Raw genomic sequence first — 21,696 nt, 5'->3', positions numbered from 1 at the left:
GAAGAAATACAACAAGCATCATTAACTCTGACCAAGAAAGAGACAGATAACACTGATTATATGTGAGACAGAAGACATACAACATGAATTAAAAGTGACACAATGGAGAAGATAGAGGATAAGCTGGATTAGCAAGTAAAACCAACACATCAGTCACCATGAGTGAAACAGACAGGCAACAAAAATTACCGATGTTGCAGAGGATATCAAGTTGACTGCAGGGGACACAGAAAATAAGTATTGTGAAGTATTGGCAAAGCAAAGAATATTGCTATCAATTACCACAAGATGAGCAACATGAACTAAAGGTGAAACATGAGCTGAGCAATATTAGGAAGACAAAACGGATACCACTAATATTTTGGACACATGACAAAGACAACATACCACAGGTGAAAGAGAAAGCAGAATAAGGTATGGATGAGACAAAAATGAGAAAGTCAGAAAAATCAACTAATTTGATGATGGGCTTTACTGGTTACAGATATGATACAAAACAAAAAAAGCCACCTACTGATGCATGATATGGCCAAAGCAAGGTGATTAATATGATTTGAAATTATAAATCATCACTTTTGTTATGAAGTCATATACTTGAATCTTACATTTGTGCATGTTTGAAAACTGGCCCTTTGTTAAATTTATAGGTCTAGCATCCATATAACTATAACCATTCACTTATGCTTTCTTATACAAGTCATATGTGCTCATATGTGCTACAGTATTGCTTCTAACCAACTTTAAATACTGGCCTTTTCTGGACCCATTTTTTAGAAACTGCAGACAGGACAACCCCTTAATTTGAACTTGGTATGTATTTTCAAACACAAGTATCACTTCCCTAAAATTTCAGAACAATCAATCTTTGGAAACTAATTAGAACACCACTGATGTCATCTGCAAACCATTTGTTTACAGATGACATATGAGAAAAAATGATGATGAAACAGCCAGAGCATTATATAACTGAAAAATTTTTGTGGGATGCTGCATATCCACTCATTAATCCCCCTAAAATTGAGATGACAATAATTTGAACCCATCTAAACTTAATTCTCATGTCCTTAAGTTTGCTCATTCTTTCTTTCCTAGACTCACACAAATAGAGCTGCAGGCAGAGGAGCGTAAAAGTGTAGTCAATGAGCTAAGCAATGCCCTTCGCCACCGCATGGAAACAACTGACAATGAACTGGAGAGGATTGTCACATTCCTAGATGAGATCAAGACAGGCATCACCGACATAAACAATCGACACACACAGCTTAAAGCTATTGTTAATAAAATTTCCAGGAAAAAAGGTTAGTAAACTTTAAATAATTTTGTGATGGTAATACATTTGATGTAGTTAAAAATTTTAGCCAAAGACATTAAGGTGAAAAACAACAAAATGAGTTTCAATTCATGTAAAGCTATTCCTTCTAAAAGGGAAGCCAGTAAGCTTGGAAAATGAGAAAAACCAGCTCACTTTGGAATAACCATAGGCAACAGCAATTAAATATATGAATAATAACATGTTGTAAACCATACCCAAAACAAGGTACCTCTGCATGAACTATAGAAATCCCTTGTTCTGTGGTACTATCAACTGCATTTTTGATTTTGCATACTTAATGTATTCCAATTTAATGAATGCTGCAAGAGGTTTTGAGTATTCAATAATTCCTTCCACACATTAGGCAAGTGCCGCACAGTCCTGGGCTGCATCTAGTCAAGCCCAGCTGGATTCAGTGTGGTTTTAACAACTGATTCTTGTGGGTAAATGAGGATAAACCAAATAACATACGAGTAAACATACTATCCATGATACAATACATTATGAATGTGCCAATGCAATACATAATATATATATATATATATATATATATATATATATATATATATATATATATATATATATATATTTTTATATTTTTTTATTATACTTTGTCGCTGTCTCCCGCGTTTGCGAGGTAGCGCAAGGAAACAGACGAAAGAAATGGCCCAACCCCCCCTCATACACATGTATATACATACGTCCACACACGCAAATATACATACCCTACACAGCTTTCCATGGTTTACCCCAGACGCTTCACATGCCTTGATTCAATCCACTGACAGCACGTCAACCCCGGTATACCACATCGCTCCAATTCACTCTATTCCTTGCCCTCCTTTCACCCTCCTGCATGTTCAGGCCCCGATCACACAAAATCTTTTTCACTCCATCTTTCCACCTCCAATTTGGTCTCCCTCTTCTCCTCGTTCCCTCCACCTCCGACACATATATCCTCTTGGTCAATCTTTCCTCACTCATTCTCTCCATGTGCCCAAACCACTTCAAAACACCCTCATCTGCTCTCTCAACCACGCTCTTTTTATTTCCACACATCTCTCTTACCCTTACGTTACTCACTCGATCAAACCACCTCACACCACACATTGTCCTCAAATATCTCATTTCTAGCACATCCATCCTCCTGCGCACAACTCTATCCATAGCCCACGCCTCGCAACCATACAACATTGTTGGAACCACTATTCCTTCAAACATACCCATTTTTGCTTTCCGAGATAATGTTCTCGACTTCCACACATTCTTCAAGGCCCCCAGAATTTTCGCCCCCTCCCCCACCCTATGATCCACTTCCGCTTCCATGGTTCCATCCGCTGCCAGATCCACTCCCAGATATCTAAAACACTTCACTTCCTCCAGTTTTTCTCCATTCAAGCTCACCTCCCACCATCCTCGATAAAAACTTTTCACTGCTTCTAGCAACTTGCCTCCCACACCATATATTCTTAATACCTTCCACAGAGCATCTCTATCAACTCTATCATATGCCTTCTCCAGATCCATAAATGCTACATACAAATCCATTTGCTTTTCTAAGTATTTCTCACATACATTCTTCAAAGCAAACACCTGATCCACACATCCTCTCCAACTTCTGAAACCACAGTGCTCTTCCCCAATCTGATGCTCTGTACATGCCTTCACCCTCTCAATCAATACCCTCCCATATAATTTACCATGAATACTCAACAAACTTATACCTCTGTAATTTGAGCACTCACTCTTATTCCCTTTGCCTTTGTACAATGGCACTATGCACGCATTCCACCAATCCTCAGGCACCTCACCATGAGTCATACATACATTGAATAACCTTACCAACCAGTCAATAATACATTCACCCCTTTTTTAATAAATTCCACTGCAATACCATCCAAACCTGCTGCCTTGCCAGCTTTCATCTTCCGCAAAGCTTTTACTACCTCTTTTCTATTTACCAAATCATTTTCCCTAACCCTCTCACTTTGCACACCACCTTGACCAAAACACCCTATATCTGCCACTCTATCATCAAACACATTCAACAAACCTTCAAAATACTCACTCCATCTCCTTCTCACATCACCACTACTTGTTATCACCTCCCCATTTGCGCCCTTCACTGAAGTTCCCATTTGCTCCCTTGTCTTACGCACTTTATTTACCTCCTTCCAGAACATCTTTTTATTCTCCCTAAAATTTAATGATACTCTCTCACCCCAACTCTCATTTGCCCTCTTTTTCACCTCTTGCACCTTTCTCTTGACCTCCTGTCTCTTTCTTTTATACATCTCCCACTCAATTTCATTTTTTCCCTGCAAAAATCGTCCAAATGCCTCTCTCTTCTCTTTCACTAATAATCTTACTTCTTCATCCCACCACTCACTACCCTTTCTAATCAACCCACCTCCCAGTCTTCTCATGCCACAAGCATCTTTTGCGCAATCCATCACTGATTCCCTAAATACATCCCATTCCTCCCCCACTCGCCTTACTTCCATTGTTCTCATCTTTTTCCATTCTGTACTCAGTCTCTCTTGGTACTTCCTCGCACAAGTCTCCTTCCCAAGCTCACTTACTCTCACCACCCTCTTCACCCCAACATTCATTCTTCTTTACTGAAAACCCATACAAATCTTCACCTTAGCCTCCACAAGATAATGATCAGACATCCCTCCAGTTGCACCTCTCAGCACATTAACATCCAAAAGTCTCTCTTTCGCACGCCTGTCAATTAACACGTAATCCAAGAATGCTCTCTGGCCATCTCTCCTACTTACATACGTATACTTACGTATATCTCGCTTTTTAAACCAGGTATTCCCAATCACCAGACCATTTTCAGCACATAAATCTACAAGCTCTTCACCATTCCCATTTACAACACTGAACACCCCATGTATACCAATTATTCCCTCAACTGCCACATTACTCACCTTTGCATTCAAATCACCCATCACTATAACCCGGTCTCGTACATCAAAACCACTAACACACTCATTCAGCTGCTCCCAAAACACTTGCCTCTAATGATCTTTCTTCTCATGCCCAGGTGCATATGCACCAATAATCACCCATCTCTCTCCATCAACTTTCAGTTTTACCCATATTAATCGAGAATTTACTTTCTTACATTCTATCACATACTCCCACAACTCCTGTTTCAGGAGTACTGCTACTCCTTCCCTTGCTCTTGTCCTCTCACTAACCCCTGACTTTACTCCCAAGACATTCCCAAACCACTCTTCCCCTTTACCCTTGAGCTTCGTTTCACTCAGAGCCAAAACATCCAGGTTCCTTTCCTCAAACATACTACCTATCTCTCCTTTTTTGACATATTGGTTACATCCACACACATTTAGACACCCCAGTCTGAGCCTTCGAGGAGGATGAGCACTCCCCGCGTGACTCCTTCTTCTGTTTCCCATTTTAGAAAGTTAAAAAAATACAAGGAGGGGAGGATTTCTGGCCCCCCGCTCCTGTCCCCCCTAGTCGCCTTCTACGACACGCGAAGAATGCGTGGGAAGTATTCTTTCACCCCTATCCCCAGGGATTATACGTATATATATATATATATATATATATATATATATATATATATATATATATATATATAGGAAGAGAGGAAAGTGATTGGTTCTCAGTAAATGTAGGTTTGCGGCAGGGGTGTGTGATGTCTCCATGGTTGTTTAATTTGTTTATGGATGGGGTTGTTAGGGAGGTGAATGCAAGAGTTTCGGAAAGAGGGGTAAGTATGCAGTCTGTTGTGGATGAGAGAGCTTGGGAAATGAGTCAGTTGTTGATACAGCGCTGGTGGCTAATTCATGTGAGAAACTGCAGAAGCTGGTGACTGAGTTTGGTAAAGTGTGTGAAAAAAGAAAGTTGAGAGTAAATGTGAATAAGAGCAAGGTTATTAGGTACAGTAGGGTTGAGGGTCGAGTCAATTGGGAGGTAAGTTTGAATGGAGAAAAACTGGAGGAAGTGAAGTGTTTTAGATATCTGGGAGTGGATTTGGCAGCGGATGGAACCATGGAAGCGGAAGTGAATCATAGGGTGGGGGAGGGGGTGAAAATTCTAGGAGCCTTGAAGAATGTGTGGAAGTCGAGAACATTATCTCGGAAAGCAAAAATGGCCTTGTTTGAAGGAATAGTGGTTCCAACAATGTTGTATGGTTGTGAGGCGTGGGCTATGGATAGAGTTGTGCGCAGGAGGGTGGATGTGCTGGAAATGAGATGTTTGAGGACAATATGTGGTGTGACGTGGTTTGATCGAGTAAGTAATAATAGGGTAAGAGAGATGTGTGGTAATAAAAAATGAGTGTGGTTGAGAGTGCAGAAGAGGGTGTTTTGAAATGGTTTGGTCACATGGAGAGAATGAGTGAGGAAAGATTGACCAAGAGGATATATGTGTCAGAGGTGGAGGGAACAAGGAGAAGTGGGAGACCAAATTGGAGGTGGAAAGATGGAGTGAAAAAGATTTTGTGTGATCGGGGCCTGAACATGCAGGAGGGTGAAAGGAGGGCAAGGAATAGAGTGAATTGGAGCGATGTGGTATACCGGGGTTGACGTGCTGTCAGTGGATTGAATCAAGGCATGTGAAGCGTCTGGGGTAAACCATGGAAAGCTGTGTAGGTATGTATATTTGCGTGTGTGGACGTATGTATATACATGTGTATGGGGGTGGGTTGGGCCATTTCTTTCGTCTGTTTCCTTGCGCTACCTCGCAAACACGGAAGACAGCGACAAAGCAAAAAAAAAAAAAATATATATATATATATATATATATATATATACATATACACATACATACACATACATATGCACATATACACACACACACACACACATATACATATATATACATATGAAAAGTGTAAGAAATAATTTAGAAAACTGAAACTTCTAGCTTGAAATGAAATGAAAAAATGAATGTCACAATGGTTCAACCTCTGGCTATGGAAAAGGGAAATGTATAATTTATTTACACAAACGTCAATAGTAGATCTCATCAATTTAACCACTGTATCAATAAGCTTCAATGTCTAAGCTACATTTTTTCCAATTTCACTATTTTCTTGTCAAAGCACCATGTATGAAAACTATCACTCCAGTAACACAACTATAAACATTTACTTCCCCTCTATATATATATATATATATATATATATATATATATATATATATATATATATTATATTTTATTATACTTTGTCGCTGTCTCCCGCGTTTGCGAGGTAACGCAAGGAAACAGACGAAAGAAATGGCCCAACCCCCCCCATACACATGTATATACATACGTCCACACACGCAAATATACATACCTACACAGCTTTCCATGGTTTACCCCAGACGCTTCACATGCCTTGATTCAATCCACTGACAGCACGTCAACCGCGGTATACCACATCGTTCCAATTCACTCTATTCCTTGCCCTCTTTTCACCCTCCTGCATGTTCAGGCCCCGATCACACAAAATCTTTTTCACTCCGTCTTTCCACCTCCAATTTGGTCTCCCTCTTCTCCTCGTTCCCTCCACCTCCGACACATATATCCTCTTGGTCAATCTTTCCTCACTCATTCTCTCCATGTGCCCAAACCACTTCAAAACACCCTCTTCTGCTCTCTCAACCACGCTCTTTTTATTTCCACACATCTCTCTTACCCTTACGTTACTCACTCGATCAAACCACCTCACACCACACATTGTCCTCAAACATCTCATTTCCAGCACATCCATCCTCCTGCGCACAACTCTATCCATAGCCCACGCCTCGCAACCATACAACATTGTTGGAACCACTATTCCTTCAAACATACCCATTTTTGCTTTCCGAGATAATGTTCTCGACTTCCACACATTCTTCAAAGCTCCCAGAATTTTCGCCCCCTCCCCCACCCTATGATCCACTTCCGCTTCCATGGTTCCATCCGCTGCCACATCCACTCCCAGATATCTAAAACACTTCACTTCCTCCAGTTTTTCTCCATTCAAACTCACCTCCCAATTGACTTGACCCTCAACCCTACTGTACCTAATAACCTTGCTCTTATTCACATATATATATATATATATATATATATATATATATATATATATATATATATATTTTATCCCTGGGGATAGGGGAGAAAGAATACTTCCCACGTATTCCCTGCCTATCGTAGAAGGCGACTAAAAGGGGAGGGAGCGGGGGGCTGGAAATCCTCCCTCTTGTATTTTTTTTCAATTTTCCAAAAGAAGGAACAGAGAAGGGGGCCACGTGAGGATATTCCCTCAGAGGCCCAGTCCTCTGTTCTTAACGCTACCTTGCTAATGCGGGAAATGGCGAATAGTTTGAAAGAAAGAAAATATATTTTATCATTTATTATACTTAATCACCTTCTCCCAAGTCATCGAGGTAGCACAAGGAAACAGATGAGGAATGGCCTAACCCACCCACATACACATGTATATACATAAATGCCCATACACGCATATATACATACATATACATTTCAGTGTATAAATATACATACACAGATATATAAGGGGATTAAAAAACAGCTGCAAATTAATTCATCTGAAATATACAACACCTCTAAAAAGTGGATAGGAAATGCTTCAAGATGGAACAGCTACAGCCAGTTTGAAAGAAGGACGAGTTTCCTGAGATGGACAGTTGATGAAGTGGCGTTGATGCTTCATCCTTGGGCTTTATGCAGTGATGCTACTACTTTTGTGAATTAAGAACCATTGCAACACAAACCTCGCCAGGCGGTAAAGTGACCAGCAGTGTATTGAGACAGACTTCCCCAGAACTTTTCTAAAGGGAAAGTAAATGTTTATAGTTGTGTTACTGGAGTGATAGTTTTCATGCATGGTGCTCTGACAAGAAAATAGTGGAATTGGAAAAGAATGTAACTTAGACATTGAAGCTTATTCTTTCATTGAAATGTGAACAAAGGGAGCATTTTTCAAAGTGATAGAGATAGAAAGCAAAAAGGTGTTTTTCATGAATGTACTGGAAAAGTTGAGGTCTAGATAAACTTTTGGTCTGTCAAGGCTTTATTATAGCGGATGACCAACTACCTACCCTCATGTATCCAAGATATGGTTGTACTTTGTGTAATGAAGACAATTGAGAAACTTCATAAGCCAATATTCCAGTTTCATGATAAGAGAAGTGGTCCAGGCAGTATGATACAGTGGTTAAATTGATGAAAACTACTATTGACGTTTGTGTAAATAAATTATACATTTCCCTTTTCCATAGCCAGAGGTTGAACCATAATGTGACATTCATTTTTTTGATTTCATTTCAAGATAGAAGTTTCAGTTTTCTAAATTATTTCTTACATTTTTCATATGTATATATATATATGTGTGTGTGTATATGTGTGTATGTGTGTATATGTGTGTATATGTGTGTGTATGTATATATATATATATTATCCCTGGGGATAGGGGTGAAAGAATACTTCCCACGCATTCCTGACGTGTCGTAGAAGGCGACTAGAGGGGACGGGAGCGGGGGGGCCAGAAATCCTCACCTCCTTGTATTTTTAACTTTCTAAAAAATGGGAAACAGAAGGAGTCACGCGGGGAGTGCTCATCCTCCTCGTAGACTCAGGTTGGGGTGTCTAAACGTGTGTGGATGTAAACAAGATGTCAAAAAAGGAGAGATAGGTAGTATGTTTGAGGAAAGGAACCTGGATGTTTTGGCTCTGAGTGAAACGAAGCTCAAGGTGAAAGGGGAAGAGTGGTTTGGGAATGTCTTGGGAGTAAAGTCAGGGGTTAGTGAGAGGACAAGAGCAAGGGAAGGAGTAGCAGTACTCCTGAAACAGGAGTTGTGGGAGTATGTGATAGAATGTAAGAAAGTAAATTCTCGATTAATATGGGTAAAACTGAAAGTTGATGGAGAGAGATGGGTGATTATTGGTGCATATGCACCTGGGCATGAGAAGAAAGATCATGAGAGGCAAGTGTTTTGGGAGCAGCTGAATGAGTGTGTTAGTGGTTTTGATGCACGCGACTGGGTTATAGTGATGGGTGATTTGAATGCAAATGTGAGTAATGTGGCAGTTGAGGGAATAATCGGTATACATGGGGTGTTCTGTGTTGTAAATGGAAATGGTGAAGAGCTTGTAGATTTATGTGCTGAAAAAGGACTGGTGATTGGGAATACCTGGTTTAAAAAGCGAGATATACATAAGTATACGTATGTAAGTAGGAGAGATGGCCAGAGAGCGTTATTGGATTACGTGTTAATTGACAGGCGCGCGAAAGAGAGACTTTTGGATGTAAATGTGCTGAGAGGTGCAACTGGAGGGGTGTCTGAACATTATCTTGTGGAGGCTAAGGTGAAGATTTGTATGGGTTTTCAGAAAAGAAGAGTGAATGTTGGGGTGAAGAGGGTGGTGAGAGTAAGTGAGCTTGGGAAGGAGACTTGTGTGAGGAAGTACCAGGAGAGACTGAGTGCAGAATGGAAAAAGGTGAGAACAATGGGAGTAAGGCGAGTGGGGGAGGAATGGGATGTATTTAGGGAATCAGTGATGGATTGCGCAAAAGATGCTTGTGGCATGAGAAGCGTGGGAGGTGGGTTGATTAGAAAGGGTAGTGAGTGGTGGGATGAAGAAGTAAGATTATTAGTGAAAGAGAAGAGAGAGGCATTTGGACGATTTTTGCAGGGAAAAAATGCAATTGAGTGGGAGATGTATAAAAGAAAGAGACAGGAGGTCAAGAGAAAGGTGCAAGAGGTGAAAAAGAGGGCAAATGAGAGTTGGGGTGAGAGAGTATCATTAAATTTTAGGGAGAATAAAAAGATGTTCTGGAAGGAGGTAATTAAAGTGCGTAAGACAAGGGAGCAAATGGGAACTTCAGTGAAGGGCGCTAATGGGGAGGTGATAACAAGTAGTGGTGATGTGAGAAGGAGATGGAGTGAGTATTTTGAAGGTTTGTTGAATGTGTTTGATGATAGAGTGGCAGATATAGGGTGTCTTGGTCGAGGTGGTGTGCAAAGTGAGAGGGTTGGGGAAAATGATTTGGTAAACAAAGAAGAGGTAGTAAAAGCTTTGCGGAAGATGAAAGCCGGCAAGGCAGCGGGTTTGGATGTTATTGCAGTGGAATTTATTAAAAAAAGGGGGTGACTATATTATTGACTGGTTGGTAAGGTTATTCAATGTATGTATGACTCATGGTGAGGTGCCTGAGGATTGGCGGAATGCGTGCATAGTGCCATTGTACAAAGGCAAAGGGGATAAGAGTGAGTGCTCAAATTACAGAGGTATAAGTTTGTTGAGTATTCGTGGTAAATTATATGGGAGGGTATTGATTGAGAGGGTGAAGGCATGTACAGAGCATCAGATTGGGGAAGAGCAGTGTGGTTTCAGAAGTGGTAGAGGATGTGTGGATCAGGTGTTTGCTTTGAAGAATGTATGTGAGAAATACTTAGAAAAGCAAATGGATTTGTATGTAGCATTTATGGATCTGGAGAAGGCATATAATAGAGTTGATAGAGATGCTCTGTAGAAGGTATTAAGAATATATGGTGTGGGTGGAAAGTTGTTAGCAGTGAAAAGTTTTTATCGAGGATGTAAGGCATGTGTACGTGTAGGAAGAGAGGAAAGTGATTGGTTCTCAGTGAATGTAGGTTTGCGGCAGGGGTGTGTGATGTCTCCATGGTTGTTTAATTTGTTTATGGATGGGGTTGTTAGGGAGGTGAATGCAAGAGTTTTGGAAAGAGGGGCAAGAATGAAGTCTGTTGTGGATGAGAGAGCTTGGGAAGTGAGTCAGTTGTTGTTCGCTGATGATACAGCGCTGGTGGCTGATTCATGTGAGAAACTGCAGAAGCTGGTGACTGAGTTTGGTAAAGTGTGTGAAAGAAGAAAGTTAAGAGTAAATGTGAATAAGAGCAAGGTTATTAGGTACAGTAGGGTTGAGGGTCAAGTCAATTGGGAGGTAAGTTTGAATGGAGAAAAACTGGAGAAAGTAAAGTGTTTTAGATATTTGGGAGTGGATCTGGCAGCGGATGGAACCATGGCAGCGGAAGTGAATCATAGGGTGGGGGAGGGGGCGAAAATCCTGGGAGCCTTGAAGAATGTGTGGAAGTCGAGAACATTATCTCGGAAAGCAAAAATGGGTATGTTTGAAGGAATAGTGGTTCCAACAATGTTGTATGGTTGCGAGGCGTGGGCTATGGATAGAGTTGTGCGCAGGAGGGTAGATGTGCTGGAAATGAGATGTTTGAAGACAATGTGTGGTGTGAGGTGGTTTGATCGAGTAAGTAATGTAAGGGTAAGAGAGATGTGTGGAAACAAAAAGAGCGTGGTTGAGAGAGCAGAAGAGGGTGTTTTGAAATGATTTGGGCACATGGAGAGAATGAGTGACGAAAGATTGACCAAGAGGATATATGTGTCGGAGGTGGAGGGAACGAGGAGAAGTGGGAGACCAAATTGGAGGTGGAAAGATGGAGTGAAAAAGTTTTTGAGTGATCGGGGCCTGAACATGCAGGAGGGTGAAAGGCGGGCAAGGAATCGAGTGAATTGGATAGATGTGGTATACCGGGGTTGACGTGCTGTCAGCGGAATGAATCAGGGCATGTGAAGCGTCTGGGGTAAACCATGGAAAACTGTGTGGGGCCTGGATGTGGAAAGGGAGCTGTGGTTTCGGGCATTATTGCATGACAGCTAGAGACTGAGTGTGAACGAATGAGGCCTTTGTTGTCTTTTCCTAGCGCTACCCCACACACATGAGGGGGGAGGGGGATGGTATTCCATGTGTGGTGAGGTGGCGATGGGAATGAATAAAGGCAGACAGTGTGAATTGTGTGCATGGGTATATATGTATGTGTCTGTGTGTGTATATATATGTGTACATTGAGATGTACAGGTATGTATATTTGCATGTGTGGACGTGTGTGTATATACATGTGTATGGGGGTGGGTTGGGCCATTTCTTACATCTGTTTCCTTGCACTACCTCACAAACGCGGGAGACAGCGACAAAGCAAAATACAAAAAAAATAATAAATAAGATATATAAATAAATACACATTGTACATATTCATACTTGCTACCTTCATCCATTCATGTTGGCACCCCACCACACAGGAAATAGCATCCCACCCCTTCTCCTCCAGCAAGGTAACACTAGGAAAGGAAAAAAAAAACGGCCACATTCATTCACACCCAGTCTCTAGCTGTCATGTGTAATGCACAGAAAGCACAGCTCCCTTTCCACATTCAGGCCCCACAGACCTTTTCATGGTTTACCCCAGATGCCTCACAGGCTCTGTCTCAATCCACTGACAGCACGTCCACCCCGGTACACCACATTGTTCCAATTCACTCTATTCCTTGCACACCTTTCACCATCCTGTATGTTCAGGCCCCGATCACTCAAAATCTTTTTCACTCCATCCAACCATCTCCAATTTGGTCTCCCACTTCTCCTTCTTCCCTCCACCTCTGACACATATATCCTCTTTGTCAATATTTCCTCACTCATTCTCTCCATGTGTCCAAACCGTTTCAATACACCCTCTTCTACTCTCTCAACCATGCACTTTTTATTATCACACATCTCTCTTACCCTTTCATTACTTGATCAAACCACCTCACATAACATATTGTCCTCAAACATTTCATTTCCAACATATCCACCCTCCCCCGCACAATTCCTATCTACAGCCCATGCCTTGCAATCATATAACATTGTTGGAACCACTATTCCTTCAAACATACCCATTTTTGCTCTCCAAGCTAACGTTCTCTCCCTCACATTCTTCAACGCTCCCTGAACCTTCGCCCCCTCCCCCACCCTGTGACTCACTTTCACTTCCATTGTTCCATCCGCTGCTAAGTCCACTCCCAGATATCTAAAACACTTCACTTCCTCCAGTTTTTCTCCATTCAAACTTATCTCCCAAGTAACTAGTCCCTCAACCCTACTGAGCCTAATAACCATGCTCTTATTCACATAATAGTATTATATAATTAATTTTTAATGTAATAGTACAACGTATAATATTCTCACATCAGTGCCTGTTCCCACTTCCCCATTTGTCCTCTTAACCAGTGTTCCCATTAGTTCTCATTTTTCTTATACTATTAAGCTCCTTCCAAAACATCGTATTCTCCCAGAAGTTTGTTGACAAACTCATCAACCTCATTTGCCCTTTTTTCATTCCCTGCACTTTTCTCTTAACTTCCTAGTGCTTTCTCTTGTAGATTTCCCAATCATTCACAACCCCTCCCTGTAAAAATTCCCAATACACCTCTGTTTCTCCTTCACTATCAACTTTACTTCATCATCCCACCACTCACTACCCATTCTAATCTTCTCACTTCCAAATTCCACATGCCATACACTTCTCTCCCATTTTTGTTGTTGTTGTTTGAGGCTTCAGACATAGACAAAAGTCCACACTAAGGCCGGTCCTTAATTGAAATGTAGAAAAGATCATAAAATGGAAAAAGGGGAGATGAGGGAAAGCATTTATGAATTCTGATAAGGGAAAACATTTATGAATTTTTGAGAAAAAAAAAAGCCTGTCTTTTAAAAATGTGCCAGGTCTTCGTTATTAGGAAAGACATGGGAGGGTATAGAGTTCCAAAGCTTCAAGGTATAGGGAAAGAAACAATTATCAAAATGGCCCATCCATGAGTTGCCAATGACAACACAGTAATCATGTACTGCAGCAGCTCTCAGGAGTGTAAACCAAAGTAATACATATAGAGGAGGGAAAGTGAACCAATGCTGCGGCATAGGGCAACTGGGTCAAGTTCTGAAGTTAGCCTAAGAGATTTTATTAGTTAGACTGTTTTTGACTCTACTCTCAAGTAAGGATGCACAGCTAGAACCACCCTAGGTGCGAGAGCAGTACTCCATACAAGGACAGATCCATCCTTTGTATGAACAAAGCAAATGTTTAGAAGAAAAAAAATTTCAATACCTACACAGGACTCACAGTTTCTCAAAGGCAGACTTTACTGTTTCCATATCATAAGGTTTCCAAGAAAGAGTGGATGTTACCATAACATAAATTATGTCTCAATGAGTCAAGAGGTGGAATTACAGAACTGTCAAAAGAAAGAGGAAAGTAGTGAGGAATTTTCGATAGAGATGGGTAAAAACTGAGTCTTGGACGCATTAAGCTTAACCAGATTTTGTTTACCCCACTGAGATATCCTGTCTAAGTCTGAGTTTAAGAGGAAGTTGTGTCAAGATAAAATGCAGAATGAGAAAGAATATGGAGCAGAATTGAGGGATGTGGAAATTGAAGGATGTGGAGGAATGCAGCATGGAGTTGTCAGCTTATGAGTGCATTTGGTCATTTGTGGAAGGGAGGAAACTGTTGATAAAAAAAAAGGACAAAACTTTGAGGGACACAGCTGTTGATGAAAATGAATAGGCTAATTCATCAACAACCATGGAGAGATATCGGCCAAAGAGAAAGCTAGACATGAAGGAGCAAAGTAAGGGATGGAACCAAAAGAAGAGAGCTTAGACATGAGGGAGCAAAGTAAGGGAGGGAAGATAAAAGAAGGGTGCTTAGATATGAGACCCTGATGCCAAACCCTGTCAAAAGCTTTGGATCTGTTAAGGGCAACTACATAAGATTCCCCAAAATCTTTCATGGATAATGACCAGACATTAATAAGTTAGGAAAGAATATCACCATTGTATCTTGCCTTACAGAAGCCATACTGATGATCAGTGAGTTGACTTTGCAATTCAAAATGTCTAAGGATATGGGAATTGAGAGGGATTCAAAGATTTTGGCAATGGCAGATGATACTCTCATCTCTTCTGTTATTTCCTCACACAAGTATCTTTTTCAAACTCACTTACCTTCACAACTCTCTTCTGTCTCATATCATTTTCTCTTTTCTGAAAACATCTACAAATGTTCACCCTTGCCTCCATCATGCAATGATCAGACATCACACCACCTACCTCTCTCAACACATTCAAATATGTATGTATTTCAATAATGCTCACATTCTTTCCTATTCACCCACATATACTCATGTATTCCCAGTCACCATTCCTTTTTCAGTTAACATATTCTCCATGGTTCCCGCTGGCCATTTCACATGCCGTGGTTTAGTCCACAGACAGCACAGTGACCCCTGTATACCACATCATTCCAATTCACTGTATCCTATACATGCCTTTTACCTTCCTGCATGTTCAGGCCCAGACCACTCAAAATATTTTTCACTCCAACTTTCCATCTCCACTTTGGTCTTCCCCTTCTCCCTTTCCCCTCCACTTCTGACATATGTATTGTCTTTGTCAGCCGCTCCACACTCATTCTCTCCATATGTCCAAACCATTCCATCACATCCTCTTCCACTCTCTCAACCACACACATTTTATTACCACACATCTCTCTTACTTTTTTATTACTTGCTCAATCAAACCACCTCACACTACATAATGTACTGAAAAATTTCATTTCCTACACAACATACTACCATCCATATCACTTATGTTTTCTTATACAAGCCATATGTACTACAATATTACTTCTAATCAACTTTAAATGCTGGCCTTTTCTGGACCCAGTTTTCAGAAACTAGGGGTGACAACCCCTCAATTCGAACTTGATATGTTTTTCTTAATACAAGTATCACTGATCTAAACCCATCTATATCTATAGCCTATGCCTTCTACCCATACAACATCACTGGTATGACTGTACCTTCAAACATATCCATTTTTGTCCTTTTATATAATGACCTGCCTTTCCACACATTCCCCAATGCTCCCTGAAACTTTAACCTCTCACCTAACTATGGCTCACTTTCATTTCCATGTTTTCACTTGCTGTCATCTCCACTCCCAGGTATCTGAAACACTTCCCTTCTCCACAAAATTTTCTCTTCAAAATAACACCCCTTCCCTTCTCCATATTTTCTCCATTCAAACTCACACCCCCAACTAATTTGTCCCTCTACCCTGCTAAACCTAATAATGCTGCTTATATTTTCATTTACTCTCAACTTCCAAACTCAGTTCACCAATTTCTACACTTTCACACTTGAATCTATTACCATTGCTTTGTCATTTCACAGACCACCCCACCCACCCTATATCACCTGCATACTCACCCTTCTCTCCAAGATTGCTGCAGTTAACTCCCTCACCACCTCACCCATAAACACATTAAACAATTATCACATACCCATGCTGCAGAACAACCACCACATGGAACCACTCACTTTCCTCTTTTCCAACTCATACACATGCCTTACACTCTTGGCAGAAACTTCTTGCAGTTTCCAGTAGCTTTTCTCCCCCATCAAATAGCTTTCTTCCTGCTTTCATAAGACAAGGCATCTCTATCGATTTTGCCATATGCTTTCTCCAAATCTATAAATGCCACATACAAATCCTGTTTCTCTATGTGTTTTTCACACACATTCTTCAGAGTAAACACCTGATCCACACATCCTCTACCGCTCCTGGAACCACATTGTTCCTCCCCAACATGATGCTCTATACAATGCCTTCACCCTCTCAATCATCACTCTTCCATACAACTTACCAGATATACCAATATTTGTGGTCTCTAGTAACCTCTCTTCTGTTGAATACCACCCGTCCAGTACCTCCCCTAATATCTTACTTCTCTCTGAGACCCAAAAGCCTAATGATGCCCTCACTAACCCCCTTTTCATAATCTCACCTTACGAACCTGGTTCAAAGATGGTGTCTGTGCTTGTTCCAACACCAGTACACCTGTTCAAGCCTCAAGGACCTTGAGTCCGTAAACTATGAAGTTATCTGGCTCAAGATCTGTCTTCCAACCACCACTGTTTTCCCTTGTTTCTCTCTTACTGATCTCTTAATTCTACTGATTTTAATCTTTCTTTGACAATCTAACCTCCTGACATGAGACAGCGGCATACTGTCATCTGCTAGCCAAGATCCTCTGCCTGAGGGATTTCAACCTTCACCAGAGGGAATGGTTGAATTCTTCCCATATGGATGGTGGGGGGACCTACGACCTCACGTTCTCCATTTTCCATTGTACAGAGCAAATTATCTCCCACCTCACCCATATTCCTGACTGCTGTGACCAATCCTCACATTCTGGATCTGTTTTTCACTTCTAATCCGTTGCGCTGTAACTATGCAATCTTACCCCTCATTGGTTCGTTTGTGCACACTCTCAAAAGTGTGTATATTTTAATGGCATCTCCTACTCCAGTCCCTTCTAAACATAAACAGTGGCAACTCAACAAAGCTGACAGGAATAAGTGAAGAAAATTCTTTTGATGAGTAGATTACTCTCTCTCTCTCTCTCTCTCTCTCTCTCGTATGTGGTGATGCTTCTGTCCCCACCAAATGCATAGCTGAGGTTATTACTCCAGGAATAGAAGCATTTATCCCCTCTTCCTCCAAGACAACCTCTTTTCACAATCCAGGGTTCAACAGTTCCTGTTCTTCGGCCATTTTGGCAAGGGTCAGGCATATTGAGCTTGGAAAAACTCTCCTTCCTTTGACTCCCATTCAGCATCCTCACTGCTCATAATCGTTGCACATATGTTATCAGTGGGCCAAAGCATTCCTTTATTCAGAGGAAGAGTGATGACCTCCCCCTCTTCATCCATTGATAGGTCTTTAGCTAAGGGCATTACTAACAACTTACGTCGCTCTACCTTTCCTTCATTTTCGATTGTGACTGGTACTATAGCTGTCTCTCCTGTAGACAAAGCAACTCTCTTTGGTTCCAGTTTTTCCTCTTGCATGACTTTTAAGATTCCTTCACTCCCTGATGCTCTTCTGACTAATCCTATGCCCGTTCTCATAATCTCTTTTTAAATTGTTCAAAAAAAGCTTCTCTCTCTTGACACAAGTAAGGATTACAGTCCTAATGGCATCCTTTCCTGCATAAAGAAAGAGTGTGCCTCTGAACTTGCACCTCTGAGTGTCTTCTTTCTGTTTAATAACCAGAACTTTCTCTTCTTGGAAGCATGTGTTGGTGCATCCCATTCCTAACAAAAGTGACTGTTCTACTCCTCTAATTACCATCCTGTTGCTTTGACATCTACCATTTCCGAAGTCTCTGAATCCCTCCTCAACTCAGACATAATGAATCTTGCAGGCTTCTCTCTGATGGTTTCTGTAAGGTGAGATCTAATGGTGATGTTCTTTCCTATCTAACTAGTATCTGGTCCTTATCCCTGAAAGATTTTGGGAATCCTAAGTAGTTGCCTTGGATATATCAAAAGCTTTTGACAGGGTGTTGCATCAGGGTCCCATCTCCAACCTTCCATCTTTTGGCTTCCATCTCTCACTTTGCTCCCTCATATCTAGCTTCCTCACATGCCGATCTATCTCTGTGGTTGTTGATGGATCAGCCTCTCCCCTTTCTCTATTAACAGCAGTGTCCCTTAAGGTTATATCTTATCTCCAACACTTTTTCTCATTTTTATCAACAATTTCCTTTCTTCCACACATAACCAAATGCACTCATGTGCTAAAAACACAACACTTCATTCCTCCAAATTCTCCAGTTTTGCTCCTTCTCTCACTTGATCTGCCTCTTATCTCGACACAACTTCCACAATTAACTCAACCCTGGATAGGTTATCTGTGTGGGGTAGATGAAACCAGGTTAAGTTTAGCGCCTCTCTATTGAAAATTCCTCTTAACTTTCCTCTTTCCTTTGATGGTTCTGTAATTCCATCTATTGACTTGCACATACTTAGGATTACTGTAGCATCCACTACATTTTGGAAACCCCATATGATGGAAATAGTAAGTCTGCCTAAGAAACAGGGAGCCCTGAAAATCCTAACTAACCGAACAACAACACAGTTACCCAATTTCTGAAGAAACAAAATTGCAATACCATCTACTCCACATTTCATCTTATGCAAGGCTTTCACCACCCCTTTCTCTTCACCAAACCACTCTCTGTGATTCTTTGCATACCACCCCAACTCAGACACCCTACATCAGCCACCCTATCATCAAATGAATTCAACAATCCCTCAAAATCCTCACTTAATCTCTTCTTCACCTCATCACTACCTGTTACCCCCTCTCTAACTGTCCCTTTCACTGATGTTTACATTTGCTCTCTTGAATTTCTCACACTATTTAACCTCCTTCTAAAGCATCTTATTCTACCTGAACTTTACTGATACTTGTTCACCCCAACTCTCAATTATCCTCTTTTTAACCATTGCACAAACATACCTCTTGACCTCCTGATGCTTTCTTTTGTACCTTCCCCAATTATCTACATTCTTTCCCTATAGGTACCTCCCATACAACTCTCTTCTCATTCACTCGTAACATCACTTTGTCATTCCATCACTTACCACCATTTCTCACCTGCTGAATTTCCACCTTCCACATGTCATGCATTTCTCTTGCACACACCAGCACTGCTAACATAAATGTCTTTCATTCCTCACCTTGTTCTGCCAACTCTCATCTTTTGCAACTCTATATCCAATCTTTCCTGGTATTCCTTTACACATGTTGTTTCTTTCCCAAGTTCACTCGCTGTCACCACTGTCTTCTTACTCATTTCATTTCCTCTTCTGAAAACCCCTATAAATCTTCACCCCTGCCTCCATCAACATAATGTCAGACATCCCACGAGCTGTCCCCTTCTACACATTCACATTCATAAGTCTCTCTTTTGTATGCCTCTCAATCAGTATGTAATCCAACAATACCCTCTTACTACCTTCCTATTTAACCATGTGTACTTTTAAACCAGTAAAAAAAAATACAAGCTATTCACCATTCTTCTTCACTTCACCTCACTGAACACCCCATGGTCCCCACATTACTCACTCTTGCATTTTAATCACCCATCGCTAATACCTGATCTCTAGCATCAAAACTACTGACACATTCATTCAGCTGCTCCCAACACATTTGCCTCTCATCCGTCTCCTTCTGATGGTTAGGTGCATACATATATATATATGTTATCCCTGAGGATAGGGGATAAAGAATACTTACCACGCATTCCTCACGTGTCATACAAGGCGACTAAAGGGGACGGGAGTGGGGGAGCTAGAAAGCCTCCCCTCCTTGTATTTTAACTTTCTAAAAGGGGAAACAAAAGAAGGAGTCACACAGGGAGTGCTCATCCTCCTCAAAGGCTAAGATTGGGGTGTCTAAATGTGTGTGGATGTATCCAAGATGAAAAAAAAGGAGAGATAGGTAGTATATTTGAGGAAAGGAGCCTGGATGTTTTGGCTCTGAGTGAAACGAAGCTCAAGTGTAAAGGGGAAGAGTGGTTTGGGAATGTCTTGGGAGTAAAGTCAGGGGTTAGTGAGAGGACAAGAGCAAGGGAAGGAGAAGCACTACTCCTGAAACAGGAGTGGTGGGAGTATGTGATAGAGTGTAAGAAAGTAAACTCTAGATTGATATGGGTAAAACTGAAAGTGGATGAACAGAGATGGGTGATTATTGGTGCATATGCACCTGGCATGAGAAGAAAGATCATGAGAGGCAAGTGTTTTGGGAGCAGCTGAGTGAGTGTGTTAGTAGTTTTCATGAACGAGACCAGGTTATAGTGATGGATGATTTGAATGCAAAGGTGAGGAATGTGGCAGTTGAGGGAATAATTGGTGTACATCGGGTGTTCAGTGTAAAGGGAAATGATGAAGAGCTTGTAGATTCATGTGCTGAAAAAGGAGTGGTGATTAGGAATACCTGGTTTAAAAAGAGAGATATACATAGGTGTACGTATGTAAGTAGAAGAGATGGCCAAAGAGCGTTACTGGATTATGTGTTAATTGATAGGCCCGCGAAAGAGAGACATTGGGATGTTAATGTGCTGAGAGGTGCAACTGGAGGGATGTCTGATCATTATCTTGTGGAGGCAAAGGTGAAGATTTGTAGGGATTTTCAGAAAAGAAGAGAGAATGTTGGGGTGAAAAGAGTGGTGAGGGTAAGTGAGCTTGGGAAGGAGACTTGTGTGAGGAAGTACCAGGAGACACTGAGTACAGAATGGAAAAAGGTAGTACCAGGAGACACTGAGTACAGAATGGAAAAAGGTAAGAACAAATGATGTAAGGGGAGTGGGGGAGGAATGGGGTGTATTTAGGGAAGCAGTGATGGATTGCGCAAAAGATGCTTGTGGCATGAGAAGTGTGGGAGGTGGGCAGATTAGAAATGGTAGTGAGTGGTGGGATGAAGAAGTAAGATTATTAGTGAAAGATAAGAGAGAGGCATTTGGATGACTTTTGCAGGGAAATAATGCAATGGACTGGGAGATAAGAGAGAGGCATTTGGATGATTTTTGTAGGGAAAGACTGCAAATGACTGGTAGATGTATAAAAGAAAGAGGCAGGAGGTCAAGAGAAAGGTGCAAGAAGTGAAAAAGAGGGCAAATGAGAGTTGGGGTGAGAGAGTATCA

General features: G+C 41.2%; 2 protein-coding genes across 3 annotated transcripts in view; one reads left to right on the top strand and one right to left on the bottom strand.

Moving 5' to 3' along the window:
- Mekk1 (mitogen-activated protein kinase kinase kinase 4) overlaps positions 1-21,696 on the bottom strand; it is a 1,037,736-nt gene that overhangs the window by 226,098 nt on the left and 789,942 nt on the right. The gene's annotated exons all lie outside the window — the stretch shown is intronic.
- Positions 1-21,696, top strand: part of LOC139755964 (uncharacterized) — a 185,040-nt gene that overhangs the window by 51,072 nt on the left and 112,272 nt on the right. For both annotated transcript variants that reach the window (XM_071674801.1, XM_071674800.1), the window contains exon 4: positions 1,093-1,298. In XM_071674801.1, coding sequence (XP_071530902.1) covers positions 1,093-1,298 — 206 coding nt within the window. The remainder of the gene's footprint in view (positions 1-1,092; positions 1,299-21,696) is intronic.

The sequence above is a fragment of the Panulirus ornatus genome, chromosome 20, assembly GCF_036320965.1.
Source record: "Panulirus ornatus isolate Po-2019 chromosome 20, ASM3632096v1, whole genome shotgun sequence".
NCBI classification, from domain to species: domain Eukaryota; kingdom Metazoa; phylum Arthropoda; class Malacostraca; order Decapoda; family Palinuridae; genus Panulirus; species Panulirus ornatus.
This window is presented reverse-complemented; position numbering and strand designations above follow the sequence as displayed.